Raw genomic sequence first — 20,154 nt, 5'->3', positions numbered from 1 at the left:
GATTTCTTCAGCAAGCAAACATGATCTTTCATCCCTTGAACTTCAAATCCTTCAGGTTGTTTCATTAGATTTGTTCCTCTAACTCACCCTGCAAGAATACCGTTTTGACATCTAGTTGCTCAAGTTCTAAATCAAATTGAGCTACAATTACAAGTAGGATGCGAATAGAGCTATGTTTTACCACAAGAGAGAAAACTTCATTGAAATAAATGCCTTCTCTTTGTATAAAACCTTTGGCCACTAATCACGCCTTGAATATTGCATCTTCAACCCCAGGGATTCCTTCCTTCTTCTTAAAGACCCATTTGCATCTAAAAATCTTTTGAGCCTTCGGCCGCTTCACAAGAACCCAAGTATGATTCTTATGAAGAGACTCAATTTCCTCTGTCATGACAGAAATCCATTTGGAAGCTTCTTTGTTGTTGATAGCTTCTTCATATGATTGTGGTTCACAATTACTGATATCATCAGCAACATTTAGAGCGTATGACACCAGATCAACATAGACATACTTTTTTGGAGGTTTTATATGTCTCATGTGTCTGTCCCTAGCCAACTGATAATGTTGCAATTNTAATGTTGTAACTGGGAGATATCAATATCAGTACATGCATCATGGACTTCTTCTTCTTGATCAAATGTTTTTTCTTTTGTTGGCTCCACCTTAAACTCCACATTCTCCAAGATATTAGGATCTTCATTTTTACTTGATGACTCTATATGAGGCTTTAGCATTTCAGCTTCATTAAAAGTAATATCTATACTAATAATGCCCTTTCTTTTCTCTGACCATCATAACTTATATCCTTTCACACCATCAAGACATCCAAGAAAAATGCATTTCAATGCTCTTGCATCAAGTTTTCCTTCTTTGTTATGAGTATATGCACGACAACCAAATATCCTCAAATTTTCATAATTTGCCGGAATACCCGGCCACATATCTTCTGGAGTTTTAAAACTAATGGCCGTTGATGGACATCTATTAATCAAGTAACAAGTTGTACTGACAACTTCCGCCCAAAATTCTTTTGGCAATCCAGCATTTGACAACATATATCTTGTCATTTCAAGTAAGGTTTTGTTCATTCTTCTACAAGTCCATTTTATTGTGGAGTGTGCCTCATGGTATAATGTCTCACAATATCATGATCCGTGCAAAAATTTCTAAATTCTATACTTCAGATTTCTAGACCATTGTCAGTTCTCAATCTTTTGATCTTTCTCCCGGTTTGCTTTTCGATCAAGGTTTTCCACTTTTTGAACGTGACAAATGCTTCACTTTTGTGTTTCAAAATGAGGATCCACACATTCCTTGAATAGTCATCAATGAATGTTAACATGTATCCTTGAATAATCATCAATGAAAGTTAGCATATATCTCCTACCACCATGAGAAGGTACTTGGGAAGGACCCCACAAGTCAGAATGTACATAATCCAACGTGCCTTTTGTTCGATGAACTGCATTGTTGAATTTTATTCGACATTGCTTCCCAAAAATGCAATGTTCACAGAAGTCTACCTTCCCGACTTGTTGACCACATAGCAATCCTTGCTTGGCCAACTCGGCTAGGCCTCTTTCACTAACATGACCCATTCTTAGATGCCATAGTTTGGTGACATCAAAATCAGATGTTGAGGAGACAACAGCAACACCCGTGATTGTGTTTCCTTATAACATATAAAGACTATTCTCTTTCTTTCCTTTCATTACAACCATAGCACTTTTAGATATTCTTATAGCCCCACCTTCACATTTGTAGCTATAACCTTTCGAATCTAGTGTTCCCAAGGAAATCATACTTTTCTTCAATTCTGGAATATGCCTTACATTTGTCAACGGTGTTACGATTCTATCGAACATCTTGATTCTAATTGTACCGATGCCGATGACCTTGCAAGGAGTATTATTTTCCAAAAGGACCTTTCCCCCCATCTAAGGGTTGGTAAGTGGAAAACCAATCCCTAATGGGACACATGTGATATGAGCATCCAGAATCAAGTATTACCAAAAGGACCTTGCCCCTATCTAAGGGTTAGTAAGTGGAAAACGAATCCCTAATGGGACACATGTGATATCAGCATCTAGAATCAAGTATCCATTCATCTTTTAAGTCGTGCTCTAAGACTATTAGTGCATCTACACTATAGTCATTGGCTACATCTGCATCTCCAGATTCATAAATCTTTTCTTTGGCTTTGCACTCTGGGCAATTCTTTCTTATATGCCCCTCCTTGTGACAGTGGACGCATTTATACTTCCTAGGTTTCGCTTTAAACTTGGACCTAGATTTCTCTCTTTCACCAAATTGATTTCGCCTCTCTGTTCTTCCTCTAGCAAATAGGCTTTCACCCGAGCCTTCAAATCACGAATCTGATACTATTTTCTTCAGTTCTTTCGAGTGCAACGCCGCCTTTACTTCGTCCAAGGTCAGATCTTCTCGAGCATACATCATGGTATCGATGAAGTGCTCGTAAGAACTTGGAAGGGAACATAATAGAATAATTGTTTGGTCTTCATCTTCAATTTTAACATCAATATTCTTTATATCAAGAATAATTTTGTTAAATTCATCCAGATGATCTTGTATAGGCTTTCCTTCCTGCATTTGAAGAGTATATATTCTTTTCTTCAAATACAGCTGTTGGTGAGTGACTTCGTCATGTACAGGCTTTCCAACTTCAATCATAATGAAGCAACTGTAGTTTCATCTGACACTTCTCGTAAAACTTCATCTCCCAAGCACAACAAAATTGCACTATGTGCTTTTTCCAAGTTTTCATCCTTATCGTCCTCTGTCAGACTCTGTGGTATCTTGTTTCTACCTTCCAAGGCTTTGCGTAAGCCTTGATGAACAACTATAACTTTCATCTTCAATCGCTAGAGGTTGAAATCATTTTCTCCATTAAATTTCTCCAATCAAATTTAGCACTCGCCATGATAAGCGTATACTGGAACAATATCGTAGTCCGTGAATATACACCAGGAATGTTTCCAAGAAAGAGAGGTGAGTCTTAACAGACACGCTTAAATATCAGGTCTTTCCTAAGACAAAACTTTCATAGACAAGCACTTTCACACTATTATACTTTTCCAGTAACAAGAACAATTCTTTTATGGTGTGTAAGATCAGACAATGTTGCAAACATAGATCATACTAAGAACTTTCTTTTAGATCGTACGACTTAGCATGCAAGAGCTCTACGAGCTCTGATACCAGTTTGTTGAAGCGGAAGACCCATGAAGAAAATAACACTGATAATTTAATGTGGTTCGGCAATTTGCCTACGTCCACAGCTGAAGAGCAACAATGATTATTCCACTGTGATAAAAGAGAACTACAACTGTTTCACTCACATCCCAAAACCCAAGTATACCCAATTTCACTCTCACTCAAGTATTTCTCACACAATTAGAACAAGAGAGAATATGCATTAAGCTAAGTATTTGGTGTGGCCAAAGGGAAAAAGCATTAATATTGATTTCACTATAGTCACTTCTTTTTATTTGGCTAGAAATTCTCCATTTCTTCAAGATGATCTTTAGTCACTTTTTTTTTGCTTGGCTCAAGAAAGTTTTTTCATCATTTTTTTTCTTTCAGCCAATATTCAATAAAAACAAAAATAAAATCCCGATCTTGTTAATAAATACATGTAAATAATAAGTATACAATTTTATCCATAATATCCCCTTAAACCTATTTTTTGCTTATCCTAAAGCAAGTAGTTATGGCCAAATCAAAATAAGATTGAGTATGAGAACATAGAAGGCTAACCAAAATCATGTTTAGTATTTGAAGATATAGACATGTAATTCAAGTTTTCTATAAAATGAACAACCATAACCTTAACAATAGACCAAATCTTCACTAAAAATATTACATACATATAAGAAACAAAATGTCTTTATTTGGTTGTAACATGGTCATGAGAAAATTTGTTCATGGGATAAAAGAAAATATATTTAAAGGGCTAATAATTAATCTTGAAATAAAATAACTCTTCCACCTATCAATGGAACATCGGCATCATTAGTAAATAATTGACACAACTTCTCAAATAGGGAATTTTCTCTTCCTCATTGTTGCACTTTCTTATAGATTTATTTTTGGGAATAGAAGAAAATCATTTTTTTCTTGCAATGGCATTTTTAAAATTTTCGACATATGTTACTTTTTCAATTGCACCATTCATAATAGTACCAAAATGTTCATCAGATTTTTATAGTATAAACATAATTTTATGTTATTTTATTCCTATGCAGTAAATTTTAATTGTCACCTGAATAAATGCAGAGAAGCAGATTATGAAATTATTGTTTTAAGCATTTTCTATTATCATAATCAAACTCTATTAACATAGCAACACATAATTAAATTAAACAAAAATTGACACTACCAATTAATCAAAGTTAAACTATATTTAGATAGATGTGACATCACAACAAAGGCCTTCTTATGTAAAATAGAAAAAACAGGATTCCCAAGTCACAAACGAATCTTTTGCTTAATCAAATTTGTATTAAATGGTCAATAGTGCAAAATCTACCAAAATAGAAGTATACAAGCCATCAACTTTGTCATGACCAACTAATCTCCTTTGAAGAACATAGGGAAATCAACATCAAAGTATTTGTATCTTCATTTCATTTAATGCATGTAGCTGTTTAAGGAAAAAAAAACTATAACTTTGAAAGTAAATGATCAAATGATTAAACATAAAGATGGATGGAATATCTTTCTCTATGTAGGTTACATGTATATTTCAAAGATAGGAGTGGTAGTTAAGAATGAACCTTGCATTGAGACAAACATTACAACTACTTTGATTAGGGTCTTTCTTTTGATCAGGAGTGTCATTATCTTTCCTAATACAATACTTCACCTACTCTTCCTGTTTTTACTGTTTATGGTAGGCAAAGAAAATCTTTTGGAGGTAATTAAATTTTTTGAGCATGAATTGGTGGTGATGAAGTAATTTTGTTGAATATATAGTATGACATTATCATAACTGTTGCAAACAGAAACAACTTTTGTATTAGGCTTAACTATACCATTGGTCATCGTTATAAAGATGATATATCTTCATTCTTATCTCACTTTATGTCTCTATTTAATTAAAATTGTCACTTAATTAAAAATAAAATTATAAAAACGGAATAGAATAAAATATCTCCTCATACTCGTAAATAATTTATATCTTTCGTCCAATAAAAGTATGACATGTATACTATTTTGTTTAGTTTTAGAAATACTTTTATAGAAAATGATTAAATAGAACATATGCTATGATTTTATTGGCCAAATGAGATAATTTATCTTCTTATAAGATGATATACTTTATTATTAAAAGAAAAACTAATACCTTTATACTATTTTATGAAGTTTGATTCACTAAAGATAGAAATACATGATTGTTTTGGGATAAATATGTAGTTTTATTTCTTCCATTTTACTTTGATGGTATTTAGTCCCCAATTTCAATCTTTGCATTAGATTAACCACAACCATTGTTGTTAAGATTTAAGAATTTAGGAAATAGTAGTGCAATTGCATTTATCATAGGTGTGTGTGGTAGGTTGTGAAAATAGAGTGATATGACATTTTTATCATCTAATTTTAACAATATGACTTTTATCTTCAAATATAAATAAAAAATAAAAAGATGTCTTTATATTATTGGAGATGATTCTTTTCTATAATAATAAGATATGAATAAGTTTACGAGTGATGTGTTAACCCCATATTGATTATTAAAAAGGTTTTGCTAAACATTATTACCTATGAAGCACAGCTTCGCCAAATACCCTCGCGTGTCGGTATTCGACACGTATTCGACACGGATACACTCAGATTCGCGAAGGATACGTGTCCATAGAGTATCCAAAAATAAAAAAATAAAAAAATAAAAAAATAAAAATAAATATCAAGACACGTATCAGATTCGTTTTCAATAAAATATAGGATATATAGATTCGTTTTAATGATAAGATAGATTTGTTTTCAATAAACACTCAATTATTTAAAGGTCACATCATACCAACTTACCATCACACACATTGACTCTCAAATAGCTGGTACTTTCCGATCCATAACGTCGCCAACCGGTGCTTAGTGTTACTGCCTCTACCACCATAGGTATGTTGTGAAGAGCAAACAGAAAAAGGTTTACATTTCTTACTTCTTAGTTTATTTTCACTTAGTATGTTTATAAAGAGAAGAGGATGTGTGAGTGTTAATAGAGAAGATAAATAAAGGGCGTACCTTTATTTCTTAATAGAGAAGAGAAGAAAGAGGGTAGGAGAGAAGAAAGAGGGTAGGAGAGAAGAAGAGGATTTACACTTATAATTTTATCATATTTTATGTATTTTTTATTAATTTATACACGTATCCATGAACGTATCGTATCCTATATTTTAGAAAAAATACGTGTCGATGTATCGGATACATATCGTATCCGTATCTGTGCTTCATAGATTATTACCACAGTGTTCAAGCAATTAAAGAAATGAAAGTCAACAATGGAAAGTGGTATATTTCGTGAAGTAAAAGAAAATATTTTTAAATTTGCAGTGTTGACTTTTATTTCTTGAGATGTTAAGGGCAATGATTAATAAAAACCCTTATTAAAATAATGAAACTAATATAATGACAGTAATAATAGGTTGATAATTGTCTTGAAAAATGATGTACAAGTGTACTAAGAATGCACATTTTAGCAATCAACATTGGTACGAGTTATAAAGCAAACATAATGTTAGAAACTAAATGTCATACAAATAAAATGGAGGGACTAGAATTACACACTGATAAAAGACTATGACCAAAAATAGACAGTGATTTGAGACCCTTCTCTTAATCTACTTGTGATTGAGAGCAATACTAATTATATGTATAAGCAGCTCTTTTCCCCTCATTTTTTACATTGGAAGATATTTATGATCTTAACCAAACATTGAAATATCCTTGTCAAGAAAATGTGTGCTAGACCCTATAGGCTTAAACATTTCTTAAAAACTAAGAAGCAAAAATATTTCATTAACTTTGAAACTCACATTTCACCAACTCAAGAATTTCATCTACTTGCTATCCCTCTCTTTTCAAACCCCTATTTTTATGAATTCCAACCCATTTATTTAACATAATTCCCATTTATAAAAACATACTTTATCTCTTCTTCCCAACCTATGTTTAAAGCAAATCTTAAAAGACATTCTATGGAGAAGACAACAAGTATCAAAGAGTCACAGAAACTTAACCAAACATTTTTCAGAAAACATCTTAATAAAGTTTACCCTATTGGGCTTCACAAAAGAAGCTCTTCATCTTCATCCTTATCTTCATTATCAGAAAACACAGATGATTCTTCTCTAACAGATTCTTTGACTCTATTGGATGAAAATGTTTCATTAGGACTGCATTTGATTTCGCCGCGTCAAAGAGGAGAACCTGCACTACTTGTTAATGCAGCCACTGAGGCTGGGGAATTGATGAAAAGATGCAACTGGATCACAAAGAACTGTGGTATGATCATTTTCATTTCCATTATGAGTTAAAATTTATCATAGGGAATCAAGATATTCAAAAGAAAACCACTAACCAGAATTAAATTCTAGTTGGCATAGTCTATTTATGGTAGTGCCCTAGTGCTAATAGTTACATGCTTCCTTATGCCTATGCACCTTGCACCAAAGCTACAAACCATATACCTGATTCAGAATAAATGAAGTATTGTAATAATGTAAAAAGTAACGAAAGTATTGTAATAATGTAAAAAGTAACGAAACATGTATAATTGATCGAGTATCTTATATCGAACCGATACCACATGTATGTAACTATGGTCGCTTCACTTCAAACTTCATATTATTTTAGAGGATGGTCCAGCATTGCCATTTTATTTGGGGTTTGGTATCGATATGATTATTTAAGAAAAAACAAAGGGCAATAACCACAATCCTACTCTTTAGTTGAAAATATTTGTTTTGACCAATAACTTGTATTGAGCATGTTGTTTTCACTTCAGTATAGCTTCAACGTAAAATCATGCCTATTACTCTGGTTGTTTTGTGTTACTTTACTTCGTTGCTATTGGAAGTAATAAAAATGGTAGCACCGGATCAAAATACAAGGTACACATCTGCTGTCTTACAAGCTGTGCCACTGTATGTGCCATTAAATGTGATTAGTTAGAAAAATAATTAACTATTAATTTTTTAACTTAAATAGATTTTTTCAATCAATGACAGACTAGTGACACATGTAGTGGCACAACTTGTGAGAGAGAAGATGTGCTCCTAAAATAGATGACATCGGTTTGTGACTGAATTACTAAATACAAACACATCCTAAAAATGTTGTCACATGTACCAAGCCAATCAAATCTTATCAAATAATATGAAAAAAATTGCTTTATGTTTTTATGATTCTTTTAAATAGATGACAACTTCCAATGAGGTTTGGACACCATGAGACATAAAAAAGTGGGACAAGTAATCCCCATTCCCAAGGGATGTGAACATGGATGTTTGTCCCAAAAAACTTGTATTTTCGTGTCCATATCCAATAAACGTACACTAAGTAATATAACTTTGTTTTTATATTTTTTATATTTAATTAAATGATACATTTTAATTGGTCTGAGATACAAATGGGGACAGAGACCAGGACAACATATCTTCATTCAAGGGACGGGGATCTGCTGTTTCCAAGAATGTCTCAAACCATTACAATGAAACAAAAATAGACAAAATTATGAATGTTTAATTTTTTTTAACTGATGTAATATACTATAATTGGTTTGAGATAGACTTTGGGACAACAAATCCATCCCTCGACCCAAGTGTTGAAATCTTAAAAAATAGTTAAGGTTGTTACTTACGGTGACAAGAACTTTTAAGTAATGACAGCATTGTACAAACTGTTATTTTGATATTCATGATAAAATTAAATATGCCACTTTACAGAGATCTTATGCCGGATCCAGGTGCTTGCCCCTCCCTCCTCGATGTATATTGTGAAGTAGATTATATATAAACATGTAGTATTTTTTATGAAAAAAATATCTTACCAAAATATTTGGTATGCATATATTTTATAGCCCGAAATATGTTTATTGCTACATTTTAGCAATAACTTCACTAAGAAATAAGGATGGGAATTGATAGAGAAGTGTTGTGCAGATAAGGCTTACATAGAATTTCACGATGAGTGTTGGGGAACTCCAGCTTATGATGACAAGTAAGTAGTGTGGAAGTATGTTACAACTCTTTTCTTTTCCTAAGAAAATATAACTACATATATATGTATATGCTGATATGCATGATTGAACTCTCTTAATTGCTTGCATCATGAAACAGAAAATTGTTCGAGCTGCTTGCAATGTCAGGATTGCTGATAGATTTCAATTGGACAGAAATTCTAAAAAGAAAACAAATTCTTAGGTAACTATGTTTGAAGAAAAATGTTACTTGTACTCATGTTGCTTGGTTTAATCTTTAAAGTAATAACATTAATGTGTCTATATAATGTTATGGTTGACACAGAGAAGTTTTTGCCGGATTTGATCCTAATACTGTTGCCAAAATAGAGGAGAAGGAAATCATGGAGATAGCGTCAAACAAAGTACTTTCGTTAGCCGATTGCAGAGTTAGGTGCATAGTAGACAATGCCAAATGCATAATGAAGGCAAGTACAGATGTTGTGATTTCCATGACTTTGAACTTCACATTAGTAATAGTTTTAAATTGGATTTAATATATATATACTAGTAATTGTTTTTTACATTGTCAACTTATCATTTACCATCATTCATATGTTAACTATCATTGATTCTGAAATAAAAATAATATAAATTAATGGTGAATGATGTATTATAACTTGTGAGTATAAAAAATTTTACACTGAAAGTACATAAATTTAAACTTTTTAAATTAAGGTCTACAAACTGCAATTGTAGCTACGGTATTGCCATTCTAGAAGATTTTGCAATAATATTATGCTCTGCATCAATCGTATTTTTCAACAATTGTGATAAATCAGGTATTGTCCTAATATATTTTAGATCCTTTTGCGAAAAAAATGGGATCTCGAGTTTATCGAAATATCCAATTTCAAAAACAATACAATCACTACCAAAATTAGGTTAAGTGTAAGTAGCACATTATTATATTTTGTGCCCCCCTTCATGTTGGATTCTAGGATGTCGGACTCCTGTCCTCCCTATAGGGTCTGAATTGAACACAACATAACCATAATCTCGAGCCTAATCACAATTTAAAACCAGTTTGACAGTTAAATTACTCAGTCCTTGATCTTTTTATGTCCACAGATTGTGAGGGAATATGGATCATTCAGTAGCTATATATGGGGTTACGTAAATCACAAACCAGTGATTAACAGATACAAGTACCCAAGAAATGTTCCACTGAAGACTCCAAAAGCAGAAGCCATAAGCAAGGACTTGATAAAGCGTGGGTTTAGATTTTTGGGTCCAATAATAGTGTACTCTTTTATGCAAGCTGCAGGGTTGACCATTGATCATATTGTGGATTGCTACAGGCACAGTGAATGTGTAAGCCTAGCAGAAAGACCTTGGAGACATATCTAATTTACACTAAGTCACTTTGCATGTTTTTGAGTTGAGTTTTGTTTTCATGCACCCTATATGGCCCCTCTATTCATTTTTTGTCTCGATGATAAAGTCATGCGGTTGCGACTATCAATAAATTAAAAAGTTATCTATCAACTTGGGTGATTCTCTAGTCAAGCCTTGAGGGTTTATTTGTATTGATGCTAAATGTTATTAACTACATATATATTAACAAATTTCTCAAATGATCATGTAAGAAATTGTTGATCAAATTACAATACAACAAAAACAACTGGGAAAAATAAAAATCACTACATAATCCTCACCAGCTAAATCATATATGGCCAAAGATCATGAAATATTCAGGTCAGTTAAAAGAGAATTATAATGTCTTTGTTCTGTGGTGCATGGAAGGGTGGCAAGGTGTTCATGTCATGTCAGGTTGAGATCAAAGCATAACACTACCACAGCCCTTATGAGGATCTAGATAGGCCAGAACAACTTCTTGGAATGCAAGGTAGATGCCAACATTAGACTATTTTGTGTCCTTTGCAGAAGAAAGATCAAGGAAGGTGGACCATGATTCATCAAGTAACAACCAAATTTAAGTTATTTATAACTGAGAACAGTGTTCATAATTTCAATGGACTACACTATATGACTTTGTTGGCTCATTTTTAGTACCCAGTGTAAAACTAAAACAACCAACCTGATCACGTCTACTGGTTTTTCTTGATTGTGGATGAGGCAAATTTAGGTTTTTTATGGGACTTTCTTGTTTTGTCAGAGTCTGCATTGGAACTTCTAATGATGAAAAGGAAAGTCTCAACAAACATGGCACCGACCAACCCGAGAATTCCTCCAGCAGCATTCTGAAAATATAGAGCAAGAAATAGGTGATGAGAACTCATAACTAAACTGCATGAGCATAAGTGAATAATAATGAAAAACTTATTTAGAAAGTACCATGGCAGGACTGTGATCAAACAGGGCTCTGAATGCTGCATATCCGACCAGATAGCCAGTAAACATGGTCACAATAACATGTAAACCTGAAAAAGTTGACAAATGAAAAAATAGATCTGAAAAAGGTTTTAAAAATACTACATATTTCTGGCATCTAAATTTGATTTCCTTATTTCATTGTAATAGACAGAATCACAGAATATTAAAAGGAAATTGCATGTCTTCTTCACTGATAGTAGCAAGTAATTAAAATAAGTATATGTATCACTTATCACGTGTGTCTTAAAAAACTAACAAGTTATTCTGGTAAAGGTACAAATATAAAAATTTAACCAAACAAAGTATATTTGAAGTTGTGAATTTAACTGATATTCAAATGTTCCCTAAAACCTTATCCATTTATAATTTTTCACCCATCCAATATATCTGGCACACACTAGACCAGACTTAGCATATGTTGTTTTGTAAGCATGGTAAGTCAGTTCATGCATGACCCATTAAGGAGACATGTGCAGGCTGTCGATCATATTCTTCAGTATCTCAAGGCTAACCCGAGAAAAAGATTGCTGTTTAAAAGGGGTGAAAATCTATCTATGGAAGTCTACACTGATGCTGACTATGTTGGTTCACTTATTGACAAAAGGTCAACTACTGGTTACTGCTTGTTTCTCTGAGGGAATCTTCTGAAGTGGAGAAGTAAAAAACAAAATGTAGTTTTAAGGTCGAGTGCAGAAGCAGAACTCCAAGGCCCAAGCTATGGCTCATGGAATTTGTGAATGAACCGATGAAAATCATTCTAGATGATCTCAAGATTAAGTATGAAGCTCCACTGGAGTTGTATTGTGATAACAAGTCAGCCATTACTATCGCTATAACCTTGTTTAGCATGACACGACCAAACATATAGAAATTGAACGACACTTTATCAAAGAGAAACTTGATCGTGGGTTGATTATCGTATCACATGACCTTTCATTACATAAAGGGCAGATGTACTAACTAAATGACTCTCCTTTGATAAATTTCAAGGCCTCAAATGCAAGATGGGAATGATTGATATCCATTCACCAGCTTGAGGGGAAGTGTCCGAAATAATTGAAGTATTAATGCCTTGATTTTTTGTATAGTTAAAAGCTTTAACTCATGGACATAGGGAAAGTCATTCATGTACCTAGTGAACATTCTATCTTAATAACTATATACTATGCTGAGTGTGAGACTCACTCAAGCAATTCAGAAATTATCTCTACCTTTTCATACTTCTTTTTCAATTCCTTGTTCCAACTGTGTGTGTATATATACATACAAACAATCAATAAAACACAACTCCAAACTATAATTCAAACCACTTAAGAGTAATAATAATAATAACAATAACATGAAAATTAAACAAAACTTCTGACCAAACTGGATAACAATATCTGAAATAATTGGTTCAGGATATAAATAAGGTACTCGAAATTGCGATACTAAAGCAAGAGAAGCTACTGAATACAGCAAAAAATGTTCAAGTTGATTGAAATGAATAATAATAATACCAAATCCTAATTGATCCTTGTAAGAAGAGAAAGGTTCAGGAACATCCCTATTTGGTGTAATATCCTTCACAAGCTCTTGATATGCTTTCCTCTCTGCAATCTCTTCCAACTTTTTCAACCGCGCTTTCAATTCTTCACTCTTCACCACCAACACAAATAAACCATCAAATTCATCAACATAATAAACTAAAAAAGCGAATTTAATTGAAGAATTTGAAATGAAAATAGGAATTAACCTTCTCTCTAGGTTTAGGACTGGAGAACACGAATCGAGTACCCGAGAAGAGTCGATTCAATTCGGGTCTAGTGGATGGATCAGAGGCGAACCAGACAGCACGAAGTGGCTCGTACGGTATATCGGATTTGGAGAGCAGATCGGAGGATGTTTGTCGGAGTTCATCGGAGAGATTCGAGTTGGTGGAGGCGCCGGAGAGGAAAACCCGAATGGAATCGGTGTTGGATATAATGAGTCCGACCCGGTTTGAGTTATTGGTAGCCATTGTTTCCACCTTCTCTTTCTGTAAGTAAACCACGATTGGAGGGTGACGCAATCAACTTAACTACTTTCTCTCTCATGTCTCATTAAACAAAATATATCATAAAAATGAATTATAATTAAATATTTTTACAAATCTAAATTGTTTAATTTTCTAGATGCTACATGTCACCATCCTACAAAAACACTGTCATCTCTGGTATTGTGTAAATTATTTTTGAGCGTAATAATATCAATTATCAATAGAAAAAGTTATATATAGTCAATAGTAAATAATGATTAGATGTAAATGTTGGATATAATAATAATATATTAATTTCTTTCGAGAAAGAAATGTTATAAATATTACACCCGTGCAAGTCTTATAATAATCAAGATAATTATAAGGCAAAGTTAAATTTTATTTAAAAGTATACCAAATTATTTTTCTTGTGAAGTACAAATAAGATATTTTTAAATATTTTAGGTAGTTATATAATTATCCATAGTAAATAATGAATTTAATTCCGATATAATTATCCATAGTAACAATTAGTGAAAAGTAGGAACTAACAATTAAATAATATAGATGAACAATAAGTTACACAAACTTTGTTGATCCTTAATTATATATAAAGTTGATAATCAATATTCAATTATTCAATTTTTAGGAATGACAATTATTAAGAAACAAAAACTCCAAAAAATTAGTTTATTAATATAAGGTAATTAAATGCAATCAATTAAAAAATATATGATATAATTGATAAACATATGAGTATCATTATCATGCTCTCTATGCATTAATTTTGATATTATTTAGCCAACACAGGCAAATCATTAAGGGTGAAGTAATTTTATGTACTTGCAATATTTTTATTAACTAATTAATATAGTGTAATATGTTTTATTACTAAAATGTCTGAAGGACAAAATATATACTATAAACTCTTTTTTAAATAAATCGTTAAATAATATTATTAAACCTGAATTCTTGATTAGTAAGTAATAGTAACCAAAACATAAAAAAGCAAAATAAAAATCATTAATTAATAAATTTAAAATTAATTTTAGCCAAAATATAATTATAATATTATTAGTTATAACTAATAATTTTCTCGATTATTATCAAGAAGCCAAACAGAAAACAAAAGGGTTGGTTTATTACTAAAACAAGAAGGCTCACGAGACACGCATGTGCTCAACCACATGCTATCCTTCTCTCTCGCCGGTGCTGACTCCTCCTCCATTCCCTTCGCCGGATAAGACACTCTCTCCGCCCCATCCAACTCCTCCACCGTCAATCAAGGTCCTAAATCAAAACCCTCTTTCCCAATTTTCCTTCTTTATTTGTTTTTCGATCTCTAATTTTTCCTTCATTGTTTTCCTCATGTGGGTATCCATTTTTTGCTCAAAGTTGTGCTCTTTTTGGGATTCAGAAACCGTGCGTGTTACCCTTTGTGTAGAAAAATGAGAGCCGGGAAAGGGAACATGGAAGAAGAAGAGTACGAGGAAGATGAGTTCGGTTCTTCTAAGAAACAAGGCCCTTCCTCTGTCCCTAACCCCAATAACACCAACAAAGGTACCCTTTTTATTTCTAATAAAAAAAGTTTTTACCTTGTTCTCATGTTAACCTTAGATCCAATTATTTTGTGCTTCTTTTTATTATTACATGTGTTGGTTGTGTAAATGTTTTTATTTTTTACATTTGGACTGTATTAAATCTACTGACATATGTTACATAGTTTTATTGCTATTTATGGAAATTATGTTGAATTTGGTTAATTGGTATAAGTTGGGATTATTTTAAGCATTTGGAATGTGGGGTTGATTTCATTTGTGATTTTAAGTAGTTTGAACAAATTTTGAGTTCTTATGTTTGGGGTATTGGTTGTTAATGCAGATGCAAAAGCTGTTGACAAGGCTAGTGCAATAAGATCAAAACATTCAGTAACTGAGCAGCGAAGAAGGAGCAAGATAAACGAGAGGTGTGTGCAACAGAATAGTTTGCTTTATAAATTTATTGCACTATATTTGACGTTATGATTGAAGATTGAAAAGTGTTGTGTCTCTTGATTTATCACTAAATATGTCAAGCACTGTTTTGAAATTAGTCTACATTATATCGAGCATAGTTGCTTGGAAATGAATTTAGACACTAGTAGCTTATTATTTGCACCGGATGTTTTAAAATAGAAAGTAACTGTTGGTTCTTTGAAACTGTTTATCTGATGGATATTAACTATAAAAGTTGATAGATTTGTCAGCAATTTTAAATTGCCATAGGTCTTTTAACTTCATTGCATCAATGAATTTGGTTTAATTTAGTGTTAACACATCATGCTATGAATTGGTTGTGAGCAAATGAGGGTTGTTTGGATATTTCTTCACATTGGTGATACTCTTCATGTTAATGATTGTTAAGGTTACTTAGATAATTTGAGGTGATTGTAAAAACATGAAACTCTATTTCTTGTAATGCTCTCTGTATTTACTTTTCCACTTGAAATCAAAACCTTTTGATACGCAGTCAATTTTTATATGGTGTAATTACTACATGAGAAGTTTATATTGGATTTTCTGGGCTTTCATTTTTGTTCTTTTTTTTGCAATATAATCTCGAGAGCTTGAAATTTTAGTGTTTTTGGCTGAAGTTTCCATAATTTGTCACTGAGCTGGAGATTGATTATTGGTGACCTCTTCCTTCAGGTTCCAGATATTAAGGGATCTCATACCTCAATGTGATCAAAAGAGGGACACAGCATCATTCTTATTAGAGGTAATTGTAATGCGAGAAATAGTTTATAATTATAGTTTGTTTAAATTGGTTGAGAGTATATCCTAAAACCTGTTGGTTTATCTTGCTTCCTTGCAGGTGATTGATTATGTTCAGTACTTACAGGAGAAGGTGCAAAAGTATGAAGGCTCATATCCAGGTTGGAGCCCTGAGCCCTCGAAATTAATGCCATGGGTAAGTTAGAAAAACCATAATGTTTTTGACTATATCCAAATCCCTCATTCTATAATACTTGTCAGTTAACCAAGAACACAACACATGTCTCGCATGCAAAACTGACGACATTACATTTGGCTAACCCATTGAGCACATACGTGTAAGTTAACAAGTTGGGAGTATTATAGATATAGAGTGAAATAGAAAATCAACATTATTTTTACTTTTGATTGTCTATTTTCATATATATTATTTGCCAAATTGATAATGATTATTTTGTTCATTACTTTTCTTTTCTCCTTGATTGATTCTCTAATACGCTTTATTTAATTTTCTCATTTTTATTTCCATTAAAGGGGGCTATGATTTGTTGCCATCTTACATAGGGACTTGTTCCAAGTCCTAAGGTTTTGGTTAAACTTAAGTACATAACTGATAATATGGATTGATATTTATGACGGTGGAGCTAGATTAATGGTTAAAATGTGTATTGTTTTAGCTTCTTAAGTGATCTTAATGACACAGAGAAACAGTCACTGGCGTGTACAAAACTTTGTTGGTCAACCTCAAGTGGTAAAGAATGGTTCAGGTCTGGTATCGCCTTTTCCTGGAAAGCTTGATGAAAGCAACACTAGTATCTCTCCGACCATGCCTTGTGGCAGCCAGAATATGATAGATCCTGATCAGAGCAGGGATATTGCCAGCAAAATATCAGAGACACAACCCGATTTGGCTAGCAAGGGAGTACCTATACCCATGGCTGTGCACTCAAACATGCCAGTTCCTGTCAGAAGTGATGGTGTAATTGCCCATCCTCTCCACGGAACTGTTTCGGATGCACAATCAATTGAATACCCAGCCACCAGTGAACCACAGACCCAGCAGGAGGAACTGACAGTTGAAGGAGGGACAATTAGCATCTCTAGTGTATATTCCCAAGGGTGGGTAGTTACTTCTTTTTTCTTTTCAATTTTCAAGTACCTGTGATTGTGTGGTTTGTTTGATATAGATGTCCACTACATTTTTTATTAAAAAAACTTTCTTCTTGTTGAGGTTTTAACTTTTAAAAATCTAAGAAACTGAGTTCTGTTTTTGAGCTACACTATTTTTACTCCACTAGTCATCCTTTTGAGTTATATAATACAATGCTTAATTTATAACATGCTCATGATGATCTGAATAGTTTTATGACACTTGACGATTTCAAGGTGACATGTATGTTGATTTTATGTCTCCTGTTTCTTACATTTCATTATATTAAGTTGTCTACCATTATGGAGAAGAAAAGTCAAGTTGGAACCTTCTTCATCTTAGCTAAGGGGAGTAAGAGATTGGGGCTTTCTTCATCTTGGTTAAGGGAGTGAGAGATTACCAAATTCATGGGCCCTCACTTTTTAAACGGAAAATGGAAACATACCTGGACTACTAGTTACTCCTTGAGGAATTAGCTAAATTTCACCCATGCCCCTAATTTTTATGTCACTTAATGGATGATGAATCCTTTTGCTTTGTCATCATTGTCTTGTGCTCGACAGGTTGCATGTCATTAGTTCATATATGCATCAAAGAAATATCGAAAAACAGGCATCACATTATTATTTTTCTTTTCTTGAAATCATGGAATGTAGTTGACACTTGACATTATGAAACCATCAGTTAGTCAGGTTATATGAACTCAAATATGCTGGCACTTATGCAAATTGAAGGGCATTGTTGCTATGATGTTGCTTTTCCAATGATCCTCAGTAAAACAAGGATAGGCTGGAGTTCTTGATTCTGATGAAATTATTCCTAATGATTCGTAGCATATATGTAATTTGGTCGAATGTGCTGAGTTATTTGAACTGTAAACCATTTTTCAACCTTGTAGGCGCTTTTCTAAAAATGGCTTACATGGATTTCTATCTGCCGATGTCAATTAGAATAATCATGTAGCTTTTGTTCAAAAGACTCTGTCAGCTTTAATGCAAGTATACTTATTTTTCTGAAGGTTGCTGAATAATCTGACTCAAGCGCTACAGAGTGCTGGTATAGATCTGTCACAAGCTAGCATCTCAGTTCAGATTAATCTTGGGAAGCGAGCAAAGGAAGGACCAAGCTGTGAAACCTCTTCTCCCAAGGTATGCTATGGCATATTGTATAAGAAGAGTTAATTCCCATGATTCACTATTAGTGTGTAGAAACTTTATATAAAATACTATCACCATTTGTCTTAAATTTCTAATAAGTGTTTTTGGAAAACATATGTATGTCATTACTCAAGAATGAATGCAAGTGAGGGAAAGTTGGAGCGAGTTGTTACACATATTGTGGAATATGCGGTAAGATGGTTTGGACATAAGTGTAGATTCTTTGATGATAAGTGTGGATTCTTTACTAATATTTAAACCTGTTAAAAAAAGTAATATTTAATCCTGAAGATAAGTGTGGATTCTTTGATGATATGCTTTTCAACGTTTATCTGGGTTGATTTTGAATGAGTGACATCCTCCTAAAATGAAAGATGTGTAATACTTCAACTATGTAGTTTGTAATGCAAATCCTGTCATGTAGATTATATATATATATATGGTACTGTGTTGATACTTCTATGTGTTGAACTATGAATTAGAAGCGGGGGCTGTAATTGTTGTATTATTTGTATTCTGCAGAATCATGATAACATCCCTTCTAGGAACCAAGGAATTGCACATTTTAGAGATGCAGGCAATGCAGAAGACTCAGATCAAGCTCAAAAAAGAATGAAAACAACTTATAAGTGATTCATGTGGCTTTTCTATGAGCCTCCATTTGTATTCATATTTCTCACTCATTCATGATGCAGCATATCACTTCTTATTGTACATCCTTAGCCATTTGTTTATGTGCTCTTAATCCACTCTTGAAGGTCATTTTAAAGCTATAAAAACCTTTAAGCACATAATTATATGTGGAGGTATTGATACTTGTTTCGTTCTAGGCATGTGACCTTCTATTTTGATTGGATGGTATATATTATAATTATTATTCAGTGTTATTGAGCTTTTGGGTAGCAATTTTATAATAAGTTATTGGTTACTTTATATCGTACATTTTTTGGTTCATATATATTTGGCAGCACGATATTCATGATTACTTATTAGTTTGATAAAGAATTATATTTTCAGCAAATTCATTTCATAAATGGTGAGGACATGAGACACTCTGTTTTATTTTAATCTAAGTCTACCATTATTTTGGGACAGCACTTGAGCATTTGGGCTGAATGAGTTTGAGTAGAATTTTAAAGTGCAGTTTCATGTAAACAAGAGAATAATCGCTAAAAATATACTTAATACATACAACCCTGACATGTCCCGTTCATTCGTTTTTAGATATGGACCCATCCCATAGATCATTATGTTATTTAGGATGTAATTAGTTTCATTCTATTTGAATTTATTTATTGCTTATGTTTATTTGAGTTGATATTATCTTATTATTTATAACATTTTTTCCTCTATAATAAATTATTTGGACCGACTCATATTTGATTTTAAGCAATCTTGCAGGTATCAAGCTTGTTCTCCCATTGGTGAACTATGTTGTTAATGACTTCTTTTTCTAGGATGATTATTTCGATGATGATTATATTAATATTTTATTTTGTTA

General features: G+C 32.8%; 3 protein-coding genes across 7 annotated transcripts; 2 read left to right on the top strand and 1 right to left on the bottom strand.

Moving 5' to 3' along the window:
• LOC109357392 (DNA-3-methyladenine glycosylase-like) lies at positions 6,986–11,046 on the top strand. Its single transcript, XM_019601331.1, has 5 exons — positions 6,986–7,525; positions 9,184–9,241; positions 9,361–9,444; positions 9,547–9,688; positions 10,332–11,046. Exons 1-5 carry the CDS (start codon positions 7,189–7,191, stop codon positions 10,608–10,610), a joined length of 900 nt encoding a protein of 299 aa, XP_019456876.1. The 5' UTR covers positions 6,986–7,188; the 3' UTR covers positions 10,611–11,046.
• On the bottom strand, positions 10,803–13,671 carry LOC109357393. 3 transcript variants are annotated; one of them, XM_019601334.1, is made up of 5 exons: positions 13,333–13,671; positions 13,097–13,235; positions 11,559–11,644; positions 11,302–11,464; positions 10,803–11,139 (listed from the first exon to the last, which is right to left on the bottom strand). In XM_019601334.1, exons 1-4 carry the CDS (start codon positions 13,594–13,596, stop codon positions 11,312–11,314), a joined length of 642 nt encoding a protein of 213 aa, XP_019456879.1. In that variant the 5' UTR covers positions 13,597–13,671; the 3' UTR covers positions 10,803–11,139; positions 11,302–11,311. The 3 variants fall into 3 exon arrangements, with proteins under 3 accessions (XP_019456879.1, XP_019456878.1, XP_019456877.1); XM_019601333.1 differs by having other exon boundaries at positions 10,815–11,166; positions 11,298–11,464; XM_019601332.1 differs by having other exon boundaries at positions 10,840–11,464.
• Positions 14,708–19,544, top strand: LOC109357381 (transcription factor BIM2-like). Of its 3 annotated transcripts, none has more exons than XM_019601312.1 (8): positions 14,708–14,880; positions 14,989–15,142; positions 15,473–15,559; positions 16,281–16,350; positions 16,447–16,542; positions 17,050–17,465; positions 18,515–18,644; positions 19,176–19,544. In XM_019601312.1, the coding sequence occupies exons 2-8, from the start codon at positions 15,042–15,044 to the stop codon at positions 19,284–19,286; spliced, it is 1,011 nt and encodes a 336-aa protein (XP_019456857.1). In that variant the 5' UTR covers positions 14,708–14,880; positions 14,989–15,041; the 3' UTR covers positions 19,287–19,544. The 3 variants fall into 3 exon arrangements, with proteins under 3 accessions (XP_019456857.1, XP_019456856.1, XP_019456855.1); XM_019601311.1 differs by having other exon boundaries at positions 14,710–14,880; positions 15,011–15,153; positions 15,475–15,559; XM_019601310.1 differs by having other exon boundaries at positions 14,710–14,880; positions 14,989–15,153; positions 15,475–15,559.

This window comes from Lupinus angustifolius, chromosome LG09 (assembly GCF_001865875.1).
Source record: "Lupinus angustifolius cultivar Tanjil chromosome LG09, LupAngTanjil_v1.0, whole genome shotgun sequence".
In the NCBI taxonomy this organism is placed as follows: domain Eukaryota; kingdom Viridiplantae; phylum Streptophyta; class Magnoliopsida; order Fabales; family Fabaceae; genus Lupinus; species Lupinus angustifolius.
The sequence above is the reverse complement of the archived record's forward strand: the minus strand, read 5'-3'. Positions and strand labels throughout refer to the sequence as shown.